This window comes from Mandrillus leucophaeus, unplaced genomic scaffold, assembly GCF_000951045.1.
Source record: "Mandrillus leucophaeus isolate KB7577 unplaced genomic scaffold, Mleu.le_1.0 Scaffold833, whole genome shotgun sequence".
NCBI lineage: Eukaryota > Metazoa > Chordata > Mammalia > Primates > Cercopithecidae > Mandrillus > Mandrillus leucophaeus.
The window spans coordinates 75,970-93,093 of NW_012109064.1; the positions used below are offsets into that span (position 1 = coordinate 75,970).

General features: G+C 43.8%; 2 protein-coding genes across 6 annotated transcripts in view; one reads left to right on the forward strand and one right to left on the reverse strand.

Moving 5' to 3' along the window:
- Positions 1-803, reverse strand: part of OSTF1 (osteoclast stimulating factor 1) — a 67,408-nt gene extending 66,605 nt beyond the window's left edge. The window contains exon 1 of one of the 2 annotated variants that reach the window (XM_011968244.1): positions 566-803. In XM_011968244.1, coding sequence (XP_011823634.1) covers positions 566-599 — 34 coding nt within the window. In that variant the 5' untranslated portion in view covers positions 600-803. Of the gene's footprint in view, positions 1-556 lie in introns of both variants that reach the window. The other variant, XM_011968243.1, reaches the window with a different exon arrangement.
- Positions 773-17,124, forward strand: part of NMRK1 (nicotinamide riboside kinase 1) — a 28,879-nt gene continuing 12,527 nt past the window's right edge. For 2 of the 4 annotated variants that reach the window (XM_011968242.1, XM_011968240.1), the window contains exons 1-4: positions 773-1,012; positions 6,171-6,234; positions 12,407-12,497; positions 12,780-12,828. In XM_011968242.1, the coding sequence (XP_011823632.1) occupies positions 6,206-6,234; positions 12,407-12,497; positions 12,780-12,828 (169 nt within the window). In that variant the 5' untranslated portion in view covers positions 773-1,012; positions 6,171-6,205. Of the gene's footprint in view, positions 1,013-6,170; positions 6,235-7,923; positions 8,069-11,371; positions 11,658-12,406; positions 12,498-12,779; positions 12,829-17,124 lie in introns of all 4 variants that reach the window. The other 2 variants (XM_011968239.1, XM_011968238.1) reach the window with 2 other exon arrangements.

The following is a 17,124-nucleotide window of genomic DNA, read 5'->3' on the forward strand; positions in this document are numbered from 1 at the left end:
CCACCAGGAGCGCGAGCACGGGGTTTTCTAAACGCTCTTTCCACGATCCCGAGGTCAATTTCAAACGCTGCTCCTAGCCTAAGTCCCGAAGGAGGCTCGCTCGCCCACCCCACCCTGCAAGCATTGCACTTCCCGTTCGCTCTGGCCGGTCAGGAACCCTAACTTGACAGTGACAAACACTGAGAAAAGAGGAAGTGGCTAAAGACCATTTCAAGACATTTTTTAAAGGGAGATCAATGGCCCTGTCTTTCCGGAAAACTTCCATGGGACGTTGCCATCACACCCTCTGAAAGTTTCAGCGAATGACAACGTAGCAAAAGTGAGGTCGACTCCCCTTTAAAAATATATATATATATATTTTTTAACCCTCGAAATCCTCTCGCTATCAAAATCGATCCCTCCCCGGTAACAGCGAACGCAAAAGAGCTCCCATCCCAGTGGGGCAGATCTCGTAAGCCAGGCTCGGGGCCGGGTGCGCGCCGGGTCCTCCCTGCCAAGCGGCAGAGGAGGGGCCGGCACCGCGGAGGCCAGAGGACCCGACGAGCGCCTCCCTTACGTCCCTCACCTGGTTTGACTGGTTTGGGTGGCGGCTTCGACATCTCGCTTCCTGGCGCTGCAAATCCTAAAGACCCCGCCGAAAAGCCCACCGCTTGCCCGCCACCTGGCACTCAGGCACCCCAGTTTCTTTTTGTCTGGCTTACAACGGTGCGCCTCTCAGGACCGGCGCCCACCCTTGGCTGCGCAAAGAGCGGACGCAGGCAGAGCTGCTCCGCCGTGTGCCCCGCCCCGCCCCGCCCCGCCCCAACGGGGGCTGGAACCCGGGGCACAGCTGAGTGGAAAGGGGCCTCAGGTGGCCACCGCTAGCTGGCATCCCTCTAATCCAGGAGGATCGTGGAGAAAGAGGCTGTGGGCCTCTCGGGGAGCGAGCTGCGGGTAGCGGCGCACTGGGGACAGGCGCGCGCCTGGCTGTCGCCCTTGCCGCTGTGTTTGGGAGGACTCGAACTGGCGCCAGGTGAGTGCTTACCTGCTCGCCCCTGCCGCGCCGCGCCGCGCCGCGCCGCGCCGCCTTGGTGGGGCCTGGAGGTGTTTCCAGAGGGTTTTTGTGCTGGAGCTCGGGACTTGGTTACACCTTGAAAGCCTTGCCTGGACTCTTGCCACCCTCAGAGAACTGATAGGTGGCCTGCCGAGGAGCACGTGGACTCCTGCTCTAGCGCCCTGGCATAATCCTGAAAATGGGAACTCTGCCTCCAAGAGACCGCGCAGCTGGGAGAAGTCGCCAGGGACAGGATTCAGTACTCGATCCTCGCGGGTCGAGATGGTCTCTTTCCTCTAGCGTTGGGGTGATGACCTACTGCCCGCCTGCTGCCTGTTATTGTATGGCCTGCTAAGAATTTTTTTTTTTTTTACGTTTTTAATGGCTGAAAAGAAATCAAAAGAAATATAATACTTTGTGACACGTGAAAATTACATGAAATTCCGATTTCAGTGTCCGTGAAAATTACATGAAATTCCGATTTCAGTGTCCGTAAAATTTTACTGGAACACAGTCACGCTCATTTGCATCTGTGTTGTCTGTGGCCGCTTTCGCATTACCCAGCAGGGTTGAGTAGCAGCTGGCAAAGCCCAAAGCATTTCCTATCTGGCACTTGACAGAAAAAGTTTGCCGACCCCTGATCTAGCGGATATTGTCTTCGGTGGGAGGAAAGAACTGGAGCACACAAGGAAGCCAATGGCATAAGTTCAAAATAACAGTCAATATTGTAAATTAATTGTGTATTTGGGGAAGGAAAAAACTATTTACACAAGAACCTACATAAATGAAACCAACGGGGAAGGGGCATGAATTGCGTTTTCAAAAACCCCAGCCCTTCACGCCTGTAATCCCAGCACTGTGGGAGGCTAAGGCGGGTGGATCACGAGGTCAATGAGATCGAGACCATCCTGGCCAACATGGTGAAACCTGATCTCTACTAAAAATTCAAAAATTAGCCGGGCGTGGTGGCGGGCGCCTGTAGTCCCAGCTACTCGGGAGGCTGAGGCAGAAGAATCACTTGAACCCGGGAGGCGGAGGTTGCAGTGAGCCGAGATTACACCACTGCACTCCAGCCTGGTGACAGAGCGAGACTGTCTTAGGAAAAAAAACAAAACAAAACAAAAAACCCAGCCTTGAGGTATTTGTTTACCAAAAGGGAGCAAAGTTTAAACAATAGTAGGAAAAGACTGCCCTATCTCCTGGAAGAAGAGAATCAAAATAGCCGTTGAATAGAATAGAGTGAGAAGTCCTGGAAACATTTTCCTCTTTTTAAAATATCAGGCTGTCCTGTAGATACATTTGAAGAGCACATTTAGCAGGAACTTTGTCTTTCAGTTCATTTGCGTTAGAGAGCTGCCCTCTTCGTACAATCTGCTGATTCTGCACATGCCACTTCTGACCGTTCTGCTGTTTAGAATCCAAAATGTAAATGTTTAGTAGTGAAATGAATTAAACATAATAAACACATCTGAATTTAAAAAAAAAAAAAACCCCAACAACATATTACTTAGGGTTAAAAAAAAGTGTAAAAAATAGAAATTAGTCATTTTAGATTTGCTCTTGGCTATCCTAGTTTGTTCTCCCGCTATGCAAAAGCTCTCTGCTGTTGAGGAAAGCTTTGCACACACCGGGAAAATAAACTACACAGATATTCCATGAGATTGAAGGTGGTGTGGATTCTAGTGATAGACGTGCCCTGAAATGATGACTCTTTGGACACATCACATGATTTACAGTTTGCACGAAGCTTGCATTTGCTTCATGAAGCCTGGCAAATCATAATTGCAAGCTTTTTAAATTTGATGTTTTGTTTTTGGTTTCTTGGGAGGCAGTTTTGGGGTTGTTTTTTGTCTGTTTGCTTTGGTTTTTTTTCAACAGAGGGTCTCGCTCTATCGCCAAGGCTGAAATGCAGTGGCGGGCGCAGTCATGGCTCACTGTAGCCTTGGTGATTTTTTTTTTTTCTTTTTTTTTTTTGAGACGGAGTCTGGCTCAGTCACCCAGGCTGGAGTACAGTGGCGCGATCTCAGTTCACTGCAAGCTCCGCTTCCCGGGTTCACGCCATTCTCTTGCCTCAGTCTCCCAAGTAGCTGGGACTACAGGCGCCCGACGCCACGCCCAGCTACTTTTTTGCATTTTTAGTAGAGACGGGGTTTCACCGTGTTAGCCAGGATGGCCTCGATCTCCTGACCTCGTGATCCGCCCGCTTCGGCCTCCCAAAGTGCTGGGATTACAGGCGTGAGCCACCGCACCCGGCCACCTTGGTGATTTTTAATAGTTCTTATAGAGGGCAACAGGCAATGAAACAGTAGAACATGATGTGGAGGTGGACAGTGCCAGGCCTGAACCTGGAGCTCCCCTAAAGCTGCCCTGTGCATGCACAGTGTTTTTGAAATAAATGACTTCAGGGATTGCTAGGCGTACCCCCACCCACCCTAGTCACTTAGCCCTGTTGCCTCTCTTGTCTCTGCATGTTCCAGTTGCCCACCCTTCCGGTCACATTGTTACCTGCTCATTGCTGATAGGGTATGCCCAGCATTTACCCAAACACTGGCTTGGACAGGCCCAGACTGCTAACTAATGTAGAACTGGGAGTTCTTGTTTCAGTTAAAAAACAAAAACAAAACTTACATTTCACTGTATCCAAGAGATTTTATAAGTGAGTTTTTTATGCCATCTCACTCCTGGTTCCTGAATGCAAGTAACCCCCTCAAGCCTATTTCCCGTGCCACAACCATGCTCACTTGTTATTTACATGCCATGTAATTGATGCAACAGTCACACGTGTCAGCACAGATGTGGCAATTAAGACGGGGACCAGTAGTCCTTTCCATTCTGTGTGCACAGCAAATAGTGCCCCATCAATAATACATCAGTAAGAATGACATCAATTATCCATCAGAGCCTGGCAATTAAGCTAGCACATATGTAACACCCTTTCTTTGCTGTTAGTAAGAAAGTGCTTTTTAGCAGCTTGGAGTGATGGAAAGAAGTCAACTCAACTGGTTTAGTTTCATATCTGGCTTTTCCACTTACTGTCTGTGTGACCTTAGGCAAATCGCTCTATTGTCTGAGCCAGTTTCCACTTCTGCAAAATGAAGAGGTAGACCAAGTAATCTCTAAAGCTATACTTCTCCAAGTTTGAGAATTTATGCTTCAGCGAGCTATCCAAAAATAAGTGAAATGGGGGCAAGGAATGACAAAGTTTTATGAATTTTTATTTGGTCAAGTGAGGATATCACTCTGCGAACAATTTTTGACAACATAATTTTGTAAAAGAAAGAACATTTATCGCCACAAAAGTGAGATAAAGAGCAGCCTCTCCCTTCCCAAAATAAGGCTAGTTGGCATCATTGCACTGACATACCGAAAAAATAAGAATAGGGTAAAGTAAAATTCAAAAGCAGAAAAATTACAACATAAAAATGTATTTTACAATATTCATTGTATGCAGTCATTCTCTCGATACATCTTGTAAATTTGGATGGAGATGTGATTCAACAACATAACTCTGGATGAAACTCAAATATCCAACTTGTTCTGCTATTTTATTTTATTTTTTAAGCCAGGGTCTCGCTGTCACCCAGACTGGAGTGTAGCAGCTCAGTCTCCACTCACTGCTACCCCCACCTTGCGGGCTCAAGCAATCCTCCCACCTCAGCCTCCGAAGTAGCTGGAACTACAGGAGCACACCACCAGGCCTGGCTAATCTTTTGTATTTTTGGTACAGACAGCGTTTTCCCATGTTGCCCAGACTGGTCTCAAACTCCTGAGCTCAAGCAATCCGCCTGCCTTGGCCTCCCAAAGTGCCGGGATTATAGGCATGAGCCACCGTGCCCGGCTGCTATTTTATCACAGTCATTATTGAATTCTTGTCTCACACAGACTTGTTAATGGAATTGGACCCAGTGTTAAGCAATTGTAGTCAATGTGGAATATTCTAGAAAGGTCAAGAAGTCAGGCAACAATAGCCCTTTCCCCACCAGGCTTTTTTCTGCATAACCCCTCCCCAGGGAGAGTGTGGACACAGATCATAGGAACTGGAGCATTGCTGGGAGCCTCCAGCTTGACAGGTAGCCACTTGCCCCCGGCTACACAGCCTAGGTCCCTGGTCACCCCCCCCGCCCCCCCCGAGCAGATAGGAATGAAGAACAGTGACTGTCAGAGATGACCTTCAGCAGCCACTATTAAGGTTCTCTCCAGCTGCGCTTCACCTTTTCACTTAATGATGAAAAATGGCTCATTGTAATAACCAAGGACTGCTTTAGTGAACCTTAGGGAGGCATGTATGAAACTGCCCTCCATCCACTAGACCAAAGGTCCACAAAACAGCAGCCGGTGGCTTAACCTGGCCCTCTGCCTGAACATTTGCAGTGTCATGTAGAAAGCACCTCAGAAATCCAATTAAGGGAAATGATAGCCCAATAAAAGGGAATTTCATTCTTGTCGTTAGTAGACCTGTTAAAAAAAAATTATGATTATATATTGAATTTCATCACAAAAATTTGTGAAAATATTTTTTCTCTTGTTATATAAGTCCATACATAACAATTTAGATTTTGCCTCTTGACCCACACAGTGGCAAATATTTACTATCTGGCCTGTTTCCAAAAAAAATGTACCTAGCCAGGCCCAAGAGCCGGGCTTTTGGGTGAAGAAATCTCATCTTTAAATGGCATTAGCTTCATTTTGCTTCTGGTCGGTAGCAACTTTTTTCCTGTCTTATCAGGGGAGAAAGAGGCCAGCCCACAGAGGTCCCTGCCTCACTGATAATGAGTCATACCCAGGTGACTGAATTGTGCAGGTGGAAGGCAACCTGGCTAAGGAGAGAATGAAACTTCATATACCACACTGTGGCCTAGCAACTCTTCCACGCTTGGAAAACAGACATTCAAGGGGGAGTGCTCCGCAGCTCACCTGACATTCAACTGGTTGAGAGGCCCTGAGCACGTCCCGGCTGTTGGCACTCAGTGGTAGCAGGGGAAGCCAGTACGGCAGGGAATGTGGATAATGCGGGGCTGTGCTGAGAGGTCACTGTCACCCTCCCCTCTCAGCTGGTGTTCCTAATTTAGGATTCTTTATCTCCCTAGACATCTAAATGAAATGCATTTGAATATTTTTTTTTTTTTTTTACTTTTAGGAAATATTAGGAAGCTGTGGTTTTCAAAGCTAATTATGAAAACATTTATCGTTGGAATCAGTGGGTGAGTAATTTTGGTACAAACAGCTCTTTAAGATACTGAGGATGTGCAAATGGTGTTTCCGTGTGGATGGAGTAGGGGACGGAGAAGCAGTGAGGATTCCAGAGTCCTGGGGAAGAGCAGACCACTGTGGGATGTCAGTAAAGTGCTGGCATCATAAATGCCAACAAGAGATGGAAGAGTTTTCTATAAACAGAGAGACAGAAGAGTCCATCAACCACATTTACCCACTTCCCCTTTTATTTTGTGGAGCTAACACCAGAGGCAAGGTCTGATTGGGCACTGCTTTCATTCAGGATGATTTATCATTCCCCATATGGGTGTTCCTCCATCATGACGGAGGAGAAAGTTTAGTGTTTCTTTCCAGCTGTGCCCAGCTTCAGACATGTGCTATAGAGAACACCTTCACCTCCATTCCTTTCCCCCATGTTTTGGGTGGCCTTATGTCCCATGTTGCCCAAGCTAATACTTGTGGTCCTGGATGCACCTCTCTTTCTCTCAAACATGTTCTAAATTATATGGTCATCCTACCTGTGGTCCCAGAGGCAGGCATGCAAATAAAACATCAACATCAACTGAAAATGACACTATTTGTCTTGCTACCATATTATGTTCACCTTTACTCTAATTATATTCACATTATTTGTGACCCAGTTAATAAAATATGAGACTACTTTGTTTGTAATTTTGGGGAGATCATTGTGTTATGGTATTACATTACCATAGTAAGTCACCAATCAGAAGTAAAATTGAGTGAACTAAATGTCAGAACTCTGCTTTGCCTCCCGTCTAATCAGAAGAAAAGTTCAGTTTTTCTCTGCAGTACTTCTCTTGTGTTTCTCTTCCTTCCCGCACTCACTCCCACCATCCTGATATAGGCTGTCATTCCCTAATCCCCATCTTTCCCTTCTAATCTTTCCTACACACCTCTACCAGTTTAAACTTCATACAGAACATTTTAATTATCTGCCTGAAGAATGATATTCAGTGGTTCGCAGTTATTGAGAATTAAATCTGAATATCATGGTCTATGAAGGCTATCCATAAGTAATAAAGGAAATGTATTAGCCTCAGGGGTAGCAGGCTGCAGGAAGGATTTGATACAGGAGCTCAGTGGTATCACCAAAGACAGTTTTTCTCTCTTCTATGTGTCTTTCATTTGGGTTCATCTTAGAACTGACTTACCCTTTTGGTCACAAGGAGCTGCTAGGAGCCCTATGACTTGTTTCTTCATAGCCTGTCACTGGGCAGAAGGGGAAATACTTCTCTTCTCCTAGGTCATAGGTCTCCCTTTGACTGGACAAGCGTGGTCCACATACACGCAGCCACCGTGGTAAAAGAGGTGGGATTACATTGATTGGTTTAGGTCAGTGGGTTCTGTTCTGGAATTGAGAGTGGGAGCAGTTCCAACCAGACCTAGAAAACAGACATAGAACCTGGAAAGGCAACTACAGAGTCCACTACAGGATCCAATCCACCCTTCATTTGGCATTTGTGTAAATAAGATTTCCCTCTGCTCAATGTCCCAATACAGGCCCATGTACCTAGAAACCTACCTCCTGTCTTGTCCTGTGCACTAGGTACTATCCATAACTTCCTAAGAAAGCCTTCTTTCCACTATCTTTTCTTTAGCAAGTGCCATGATTTCTCCTTTTTCTCTTTTAAGGGATAGGGTCTTACTATGTTGTCCAGGCTGGTCTTGAACTCCTGGCCTCAAACAGTCCTCCCACCTGGGCCTCCCAAAGTGCTGGGATTACAAGGATGAGCCACTGCTCCTGGCCAAGTGCCTTGATTTCGTTTTAGTGCTGCTGCACCTGTGAAGCCCATGCCAGATTCAGTTATGGCGAATTTTGTTCCTGCCTTGCATCTTATGAACCTAACCACTTGCTTCCCTACGAAGTAATTGTCCAATAAGTCTCGACCGAATTATTACTTCATAGGGAAGTAATAACAGTAATTATTCAATTGCAAATAACAGGGGTTCTGAAGGAATTCAGAGGGCATCCATGAACCTCCTGGAGATTTAACACACATGTAAATATAGTCATTTTTCTGGGTGTATTAGTCCATTTGTCTTGCTATAAAGGAATGCCTGAAGCTGAGTAATTTATAAAGAAAAAGAGGTTTATTTGGCTCACTGTTCTGCAGGCTCTACAAGAAGCATGGTGCTGGTACGTGCTTCTGATGAGGGCCTCAGGAAGCTTACATTCATGGTGGAAGGTGAAGGGGATCCAGCATGTCACATGGCAGAAGGAGCAAGAGAGAGTGAGATGGGACTGGGCGCAGTGGCTCCCACCTGTAATCCCAGCACTTTGGGAGGCCAAGGCGGGTGGATCACGAGGTCAGGAGATCGAGACCATCCTGGTTAACACGTTGAAACCCCGTCTCTAGTAAAAATACAAAAAATTAGTCAGGCGTGGCAGGCGCCTGTAGTCCCAGCTACTCGGGAGGCTGAGGCAGGAGAAGGGCGTGAACCTGGGAGGTAGAGCTTTCAGTGAGCCGAGATCACACCACTGCACTCTAGACTGGGCGACAGAGTGAGACTCCCATCTCAAAACAAAAAAAAAAAAAAGAGAGTGAGAGGGAAGTCTCAGACTTTTTAAACAACCAGCTCTCACATGAACCAACAGAGCAAGAACTCACTCATTACCATGGGGATGGCACCAAACCCTTCATGAGGGATCTGCCCCCATGAGCCAAACACCTGCCAGCAGGCCCCACCTCCAGCTTGGGGGTCACATTTCTTTTTTCAGACAGAGTCTCGCTCGCCCAGGCTGGAGTGCAGTGGTGCAATCTCGGCTCACTACAGCCTCGACCTCCCAGGTTCAAGGAATTCTCGTGCCTCAGCCTCCCAAGTAGCCGGGACTACAGGCATGCACCACCACACCCAGCTAATTTTTGTTCTTTGTTTTTGTTTGTTTGTTTTTTTTGTTTGTTTGAAATGGAGTCTCGCTCTGTCGCCCCAGCCGGAGTGCAGCGGCTTGATCTCAGCTCACTGCAAGCTCCACCTTCCGGGTTCATGCCATTCTCCTGCCTCAGCCTCCCGAGTAACTGGGACTACAGGTGCCCGCCACCACGCCCGGCTAATTTTTTTGTATTTTTTTAGTAGAGACGGGGTTTCACCGTGTTAGCCAGGATGGTCTTGATCTCCTAACCTCATGATCCTCCTGCCTCGGCCTCCCAAAGTGCTGGGATTATAGGCGCGAGCCACAGCACCCAGCCTAAGTTTTGTATTTTTAATAGAGGCAGGGTTTCACCATGTTGACCAGGCTGGTCTTGAACTCCTGACCTCAGGTGATCTGCCCACCTCCGCCTCCCAAAGTACTGGGATACAGGTGTGAGTCACCGTGCCCAGCCGGGGATCACATTTCAGTATGACATTTGGAGAGGACAAACATCCAAACTCAGTCACTAGGGAAAGGGATGATAACCTTCGTGGGATTCTCTCAGAGTCCCACAATGTAAAAAAAATTAAAATCCATCCTAGCATTAGACTTTGTATCCCATCTCCATTTCTTAACATGGACTGGTTTTATTACTATACAACTTCTCAATCCTTAGTTTCCTCAACTGGAAAATTGGAATATTAACATCTACCTGTTGCAGAATATGTTTGAATAATTACAGACAGCCTTTTAACTTCTCCCTAGCCCACTGTTATGTCCAAATACAATGAGCCCTCTTGTTACCTGGCACATAAAAAAATAAATGGGCCAGGAGTTGTGCATTTATTTGGGTGTTGTGAGCAAAGAAGGGAGCGGCACCAAGTAGTCACCCTTTTTCCTTCCTAGGCTCCTAGGATCTGAGCACGCTGGGCACACTTCTCCTCAGGTTGGATAGCACATGCGAGCAAGGCTGTGAGTGTGCTGCACGTGGTGGTTGTGGGTGTGCCATAGGAGAAGGTTCCTATTCCTTTCCCTCATGTTTTGGGTGACCTTCCTATTCCTTCCCCCATTCCTTTCCCCCATTCTATTCCCCCATTCCTATTCCTTTCCCCCATCCTATTCCCTTCCCCAAGGAAGGTTCCTATTCCTTTTCCCCATGTTGTGGGTGGCCTGAGCTGTCACCTGACCAGGATGTCTCCAAATCTGCGTGTGGATTTTAGGTGCAGGCTTGTTTAAATACTTTGTCTCCCCTCTCCTCCCCGTATCTCAGACTATCTTCTAGCCGGTCTGTCTCCTCCAAGGCTTGTGCAAAAATGGGGTGTGTATTTCTCATTGGCTTTAGCTAAGTCAGTGAGAAAGGATCTAATTACTACTGTTGGTTTGACTGCATGATCTTAACAGAGATAAGTCTAGAAAATGACAGATTTTTTTCTAGCCAGATTGTTCATATTGTAATAAAGTCACTCCCGTTCACTATCTCATTTAAACCAAAACTTAATACCTAAACTATGGACACTTGGTATAGTTTACAGACATTTTTGTTAAAGAGGGGGAAAAGTTGTAATATTTTCTCGATACATAGGGTAGCACCCACTCCCTTTTCCTTATTTTCAAAGAGATGGCCCATATCCTACCCAATCGTGTATCGTAAGGTTAAATGAGAAATCTTGTGAATCAGGTTCCTTCTACCTTGAGGTATAATGTAATAGTAGAGTTATATGCAGGCCATTTTGATGAATGGATGTTAGTTCATTTTCCCTTTTCTAGATTATAAGTATTTGTGGATTGATCTCATCTGGGATTAAGCAAAGTTTCTTACAAATAGATGTGTAGTCAGGAGTTTTTTTGTGCTGTGAACATTTGGTGGTATGGTGAAATCTTGACCTCAGAGTAATAGTTTTGAGTGTACAAAATAAAATACAGGAATACAAAGGAAATTGGTTATATTGAAATATAGTTATAAAATTATTTTTAAAAACAAATTTGTGATATTGTGATATATAATCTTCTATGTCAATATATTAAATAACAATACCCAGAGGTGGGTCTAAACAATGCCACAAATCAGAAGTAATAATGAACATTGATGATACTTCAAGATATCCAACCCAACTGCAACATAATATGAAAATATCTGTGATTTCTCTTGGTGAATGTCAGGGGTACTTATATCACTTATATTTATAATTAAAGGAGATACTAAATTTCTGTTAGAATTCAGTGAAATTAAAGGTATAATTTTTTTCTCATTCAAGTTCACAAATGCCCTGACTTGTATTTACAGACATGAGTCCCAGGTTAAAACACTCTTTCAATAAACGACTGAGTAGGGAAGTGCCTCCCTCCCGTGTGATCTCCTAGACCTTGGGAAACTAGATCTAAAGAGGAGTGACTCAGTGCCCCTTCTCCTGGACTTCACGGTCCGGCCAGAAGGGACAAATAACTGGCCTGATGGGATAAGCTACAGCGGACCTCCCAGCTGGCCCCCAGGTGGAGAGAGATGGAGAAAAGGAGGCACCACAGAGGAAATGTGACTTCTTGGTAGGTGGGCTTGTACTAAGCCACTCCTGTTTTTTCCACTGTGCCTTGAAGCAAAATCACAGTGACCATATGTAGTTTTATACACTTGCACTAAAACGTGCTACTCATATTCTCTGTGTTGCGTATGAACCATGTGAATATTTTGACATAGGCAAAAAAACATTTCGCTTCCAACACAGTGTCTGTATTTTTAAGTGTTAGTGTTACTCAGTTCACTTACTCGGCAGTTACCTTTCTCCTTCATCTTTCCCAGCTTATTTCTTATCGTTTAGTACATCAGATCTGCTGGTGCCTGTGGTTTAAGGCACTATCTATGAAAGAAATCTTTTTTTCTTAAATATTAAATATTGCTTTAAATATCCTCTTTAAAAATATTTTAAAGTGTTTAATGATTTTTTGGCCAGGCCCTGTGGCTCATGCCTGTAATCCCAGCACTTCGGGAGGCCCAGGCGGGTGGATCACCTGAGGTCAGGAGTTCCAGACCAGCCTGTCTAACATGGCGAAACCCCATCTCTACTAAAAATACAAAAATTATCCGGGTATGGTTGTGGCACCTGTAATCCCAGCTGCTCGGGAGGCTGAGGCAGGAGAATCACTTGAACCCAGGAATCAGAGGTTACAGTGAGCCAAGATCGCACCGATGCACTTCAGCCTTGGTGACACAGCGAGACCCCGTCTCTCAAAAAAGAAAAAAAAGTGTTTAATGATTTTTAATGGTTTTTCCTTCTTGGTACTTTTCTTTGCTTCAGTGTGACAAATGGTGGGAAAACAACACTGGCTAAGAATTTGCAGAAACACCTCCCAAATTGCAGTGTCATATCTCAGGATGATTTTTTCAAGGTATCTATAAAACTTCTTAAATTATTTATTTAATACAAAACGGTTTAACCACCAAGTTAATTGAATTACATCCAAGAAGTCTTTGGCGAGTGATGTACCTTTTGTATTGAAATTAGGCTCAGTGCAATGGTGCCACTTATCCACTAGATGGCACTGTCTATCAGTGCTGATCTTTAATTGCTCATCCAAAGCATTTATTAAAAACTTATCTCCTCTTTAGTCTATAATTGTATTATTTCTTTCCTACACACTATTTTGATGGGTACTTTATTATTTTTCCAGCCAGAGTCTGAGATAGAGACAGATAAAAATGGATTTTTGCAGTATGATGGTAAGTAGATTTGCTTGTCAAATATTGTATGCTTATGTTCATTTTCTTTTTCAAACCCAAAGAACTTCACTATGTTGAACTTGATGGTTCTGTGAAACAAAAATTTAAAAAAAGAGCTTTACTGTATCTGTGAAGGCAGTCTTAAAACGTGTTTAAATATATTGCTGTACTTTAAGCCTGCCTTTGTAGGTTTCTGATTTCTGTTCAACTATTTAAATAAGTGAAAACCTTTTTCCAGTTTTATATTTAAAACTGAAAACATTGGGGCCAGACTTGGAGGCTCACACCTGTAATGCCAGCACTTTGGAATGCCGAGGCAGGCAGATCACTTGAGCTCAGGAGTTTGAGACCAGCCTGGGCAACACAGGGAGATTCCATCTCTACCCCAAAAAATGCAAAAATTAGCCAGATGTGGTGGTGCATGCCTGTAGTCACAGCTACTTTGGAGGCTAAGGTGGGAGGATCACTTTGCCCAGGAGGCTGAGTCTGCAGTGAACCCAGGTCGCACCACTCTACTCCAGCCTGGGTGACAGAGTGAGACCCTGTCTCAAAAATATGTATATTTTTAAAACTGAAAACACGGGAATGATAGATTTTTCTTCTTTTTAATTGAGGTAAAATATGCCTATATAATTTACTATCTTTACCAATCTTAAGTGTACAGTTCATTGGTAATAAATATATTTTTTTTTCTCCCTTCATTCCCCTCACCTGCTTCCCCTTTCAGGCCTCTGGAAACCACCAGTCTACTCTCTATCTTCATGAAATCCACTTTTTTTAGCTCCCACATATGCATTAGGATATGTGATATTTGTCTTTCTGTGCCTGACTTACTTCATTTAACATAATGGCCTCCAGTTCCATCCATGTTGCTGTAAATGACGACTTCGTTTTTTTTATGGCTGCATGATATTCCATTACATATACGCACCATACTTTCTTTATCCCTTTCTTCATCGATGGGTACTTAGGTTCATTTCATATTCTGGCTATTTGTGAATAGTGCTGCAATAAACATGGCGGTGCAGATATTTCTTGGGTAGATTGATTTCTTTTATTTTGGATATATACCTGGTAATGGAATTGCCGGATCATGCGGTAGTTCTATTTTTAATTTTTTGAGGAATCTCTGTACTCCTGCATAGTGACTGTACTAATTTACATTCCTCCCAATAGTGTATGAAGGTTCCCCTTTCTCCATGTGGAATCATAGGGTTTTCTTCTGAAGCAAGTTAAACTTGCTGTCCCTCTGCCTATTCCTGTTCTGGAGATGTACAAGTAGCTATATTGGTCACCCTCAACCACCCCATGACAGAATTTTGCCTGGAGCAAACTATATTCTCTCATTCTTTCAGCTTTCCTTCCTGGTGGCCAAAGTACTAGACAGCTGTGGTTTGGTTTTGTTTTTTTCACTGTTCAGAAAGTTTTGTGAACATATTTTACATGGATTCTCCTCATTCCTTACTCCAAGCTAACAGTTTTGAGGCCAAAGGATTACAGTCTATCCTAAAACATTTTCTGTAGAGAATATCATGCTAATAGGCTGTTTAATACTTGTTGGTCTTATTAACCTTTACAATTAAAAAGATGATCATTGAGTACTTATACAAACTAGTAACAGAGGGAGCTCTCTTAAAAAGTCATAAAGTATGTTCTCTATTTTTAACTGATAATCTTTTAGGAAAAGTGTTATATGATCAGTTCTTACAGACACATAATAGTTTTATGAGAGGCAAAATTCTTGACTCACTCTCTGTTCTTGCAGCTTGAGTTGCAGCCAGGATCATTTTTTCTTTTTTTTTTTTCTTCTCTTCCTCTCGTCCAGAGGTTAGTGAGAAAAATCATTGCAAAGGAACGGTGAAAAACAGGGTAAAACAGTTTTCAACAATTGGAAAAGAATTACTACTTCTAATTTTTAATGAATTCTTACAAACTGGTAAGAAAAACTAATATCCCAGTAGGAAAAGGGCCTAAGGTTGTGAATAAGCTCTTCATAGAAGCAGTCAGTTATTGGATTGATAAATGTACGATAAAAGTCAACCTTAAAGAACTGTAAATTACTTTTTTTCCCACTTACCAAGTAAACGAAGATGTTTAAAGCAATGAGAATTATCCAGTGATAGCACGGGCTCAGTAAAACAAAGGCCCTAATATACTTTAGATGGAAGTATATAGATAAATTGGTACAGCCTTTCTGGAAAGGAGGTTGAGCATGTGTCCCAAACTTAGCATGTTCATGCCATGACTTCAAGCATCTGACATCAGGAATCTATCTTAAGGAAAGATTTGAACGTTTTAGGTAAATGCACAGATTTAAGGTAAATCAAAGTACTAGTCAAGTCTATCTAAGCACAAACAGGATAGTTTTAAAATGTGGAACCATCAAGTTTGTAGAGGAAATAATTATATTTTCAATGGAATATAGCTGATTAATATGAAAGAAATCAAAACAAAAATTAAAAATCAAAGGATGGCCGGGTACAGTGGCTCACACGTGTAAGCCCAGCTCTTTGGGAGGCCAAGGTGGGTAGATTACTTGGGTCCAAGGGGTTCAAGACCAGTCTGAGCAATGTGGCAAAACCGTGTCTCTACAAAAAGTACAAAAATCAGCCGGGTGTGGTGGTGTGCACCTGTGGTCCCAGCTACCGCGGAGACCGAGGCAGGAGGATCACTTGAGCCCGGGAGGCAAAGGCTATAGTGAGCCGAGATATGCCACTGCACTCCAGCTTAGCTGACAGAGTGAGACTGTGTCAAAAAAAAAAAAAATTCAAAAGATGGTGGAAAAATAGAAAATAATAGTAAGATGATAGATTTAAGTCCAAATATACCAGTAGCCACATTAAGTGAAAGGAAGTAAAATACTCCAAAAATTGTCACACTGGTATTTTTTTTTTTTCTAAGCCAACAGTAAGTTCCTTAAAAGAGAAAGGCTTAATAGTTGGGTGCGGTGGCTCACAACTGTAGTCCCAGCTACTCGGGTAGCCAAGGCGGGAGAATCACTTGAACCTGGGAGGCAGAGGTTGCAGTGAGCCAAGGTTGCGCCACTGCACTCCAGTCTGGGCAACAGAGCGAGACTCTGTCTCAAAAAAGAAAAAAACTGAAAGAAATGGACTTAAGTATAAGGACATAGAAATATAGGCAGTAAAAGGCTAGAAAAAGATCCATGATGGAAACACCTACCAAAAGAACTGTTATAACTCTAGCAACTATACTAATACCAGACAAAGTAAACTTTAAGGCCGAGTTTTACTGAGATAGAGAGAAATGAGTTACTTCGACAGAAAAATAAAACAGCCTAAAATTTTTATCTACCTAATAACATAACATTAAAATGCATTAAACACTGACAGAGCTAAGAGGAGAGAAAGACACAAATCCACAATTGGCGTGGGAGTTTTTTGTTTGTTTGTTGGTTGGTTTTTTATTGAGATGGAGTCTCACTCTGACACCCAGGCTGGAGTGCAGTGGTATGATCTTGGCTCACTGCAACCTCTGCTGCCCAGGTTCAAACAATTCTCATGCCCCAGCCTCCCAAGTAGCTGGGACTACAACCATGAACCACCATGCCTGGCTAATTTTTTTTTTTTTTTTTTTTTTTTAATAGAGATGGGGTTTCCCCAGGTTGGCTAGGCTGGTCTTGAACTCCTGACCTCAGGTGATCTGCCCACCTCAGCCTCCCAAAGTGCTGGGATTACAGGTGTGAGCCACCACGCACAGCTAATGAGGGGGATTTTAACACAACTTCCTTTGTGTATTAGTTTGCTAGGACAACATAGCAAAGTACCACAGAATGCCTGAAACAACAGAAAATTATTGTCTCACAATTCGAGAGGCCAGAAGTCTGAGATCCAGGTGTCAGCAGGGTGGGCTCCCTCTGAGGCTGTGAGGGAGACTCTTTTTGGTGCCCCTCTCCTGGCTTCTGGTGTTTGCTGAAATCTCTGGCAGCCTTGGCTTCGGCTGCATCACCCCAGTCCCTGACTTCATCTCCACATGGTACTGTCCCCATGTGTGTGTCTGAATTTTCTCCTTCTGTAATCAGTCATATTGGATCAGGTGCCCACCCTACTCCAGTGTGACCTCACCTTAACTGATTGTATCTGTAATGACCGTATTTCCAAATAAAGTCACATTCTGGAGAACTGGGCAGGAGGACTTTAACATAGGAGGACACATTCAGCTCGTAACAGCCACTAATGGGACTAGCAGACAAAAATTACTAATGATATAACAGATTTGAACAATACAATTAACTAACTTGACCAAAAACTGACATGTACAGAACATGCACCTAATAAC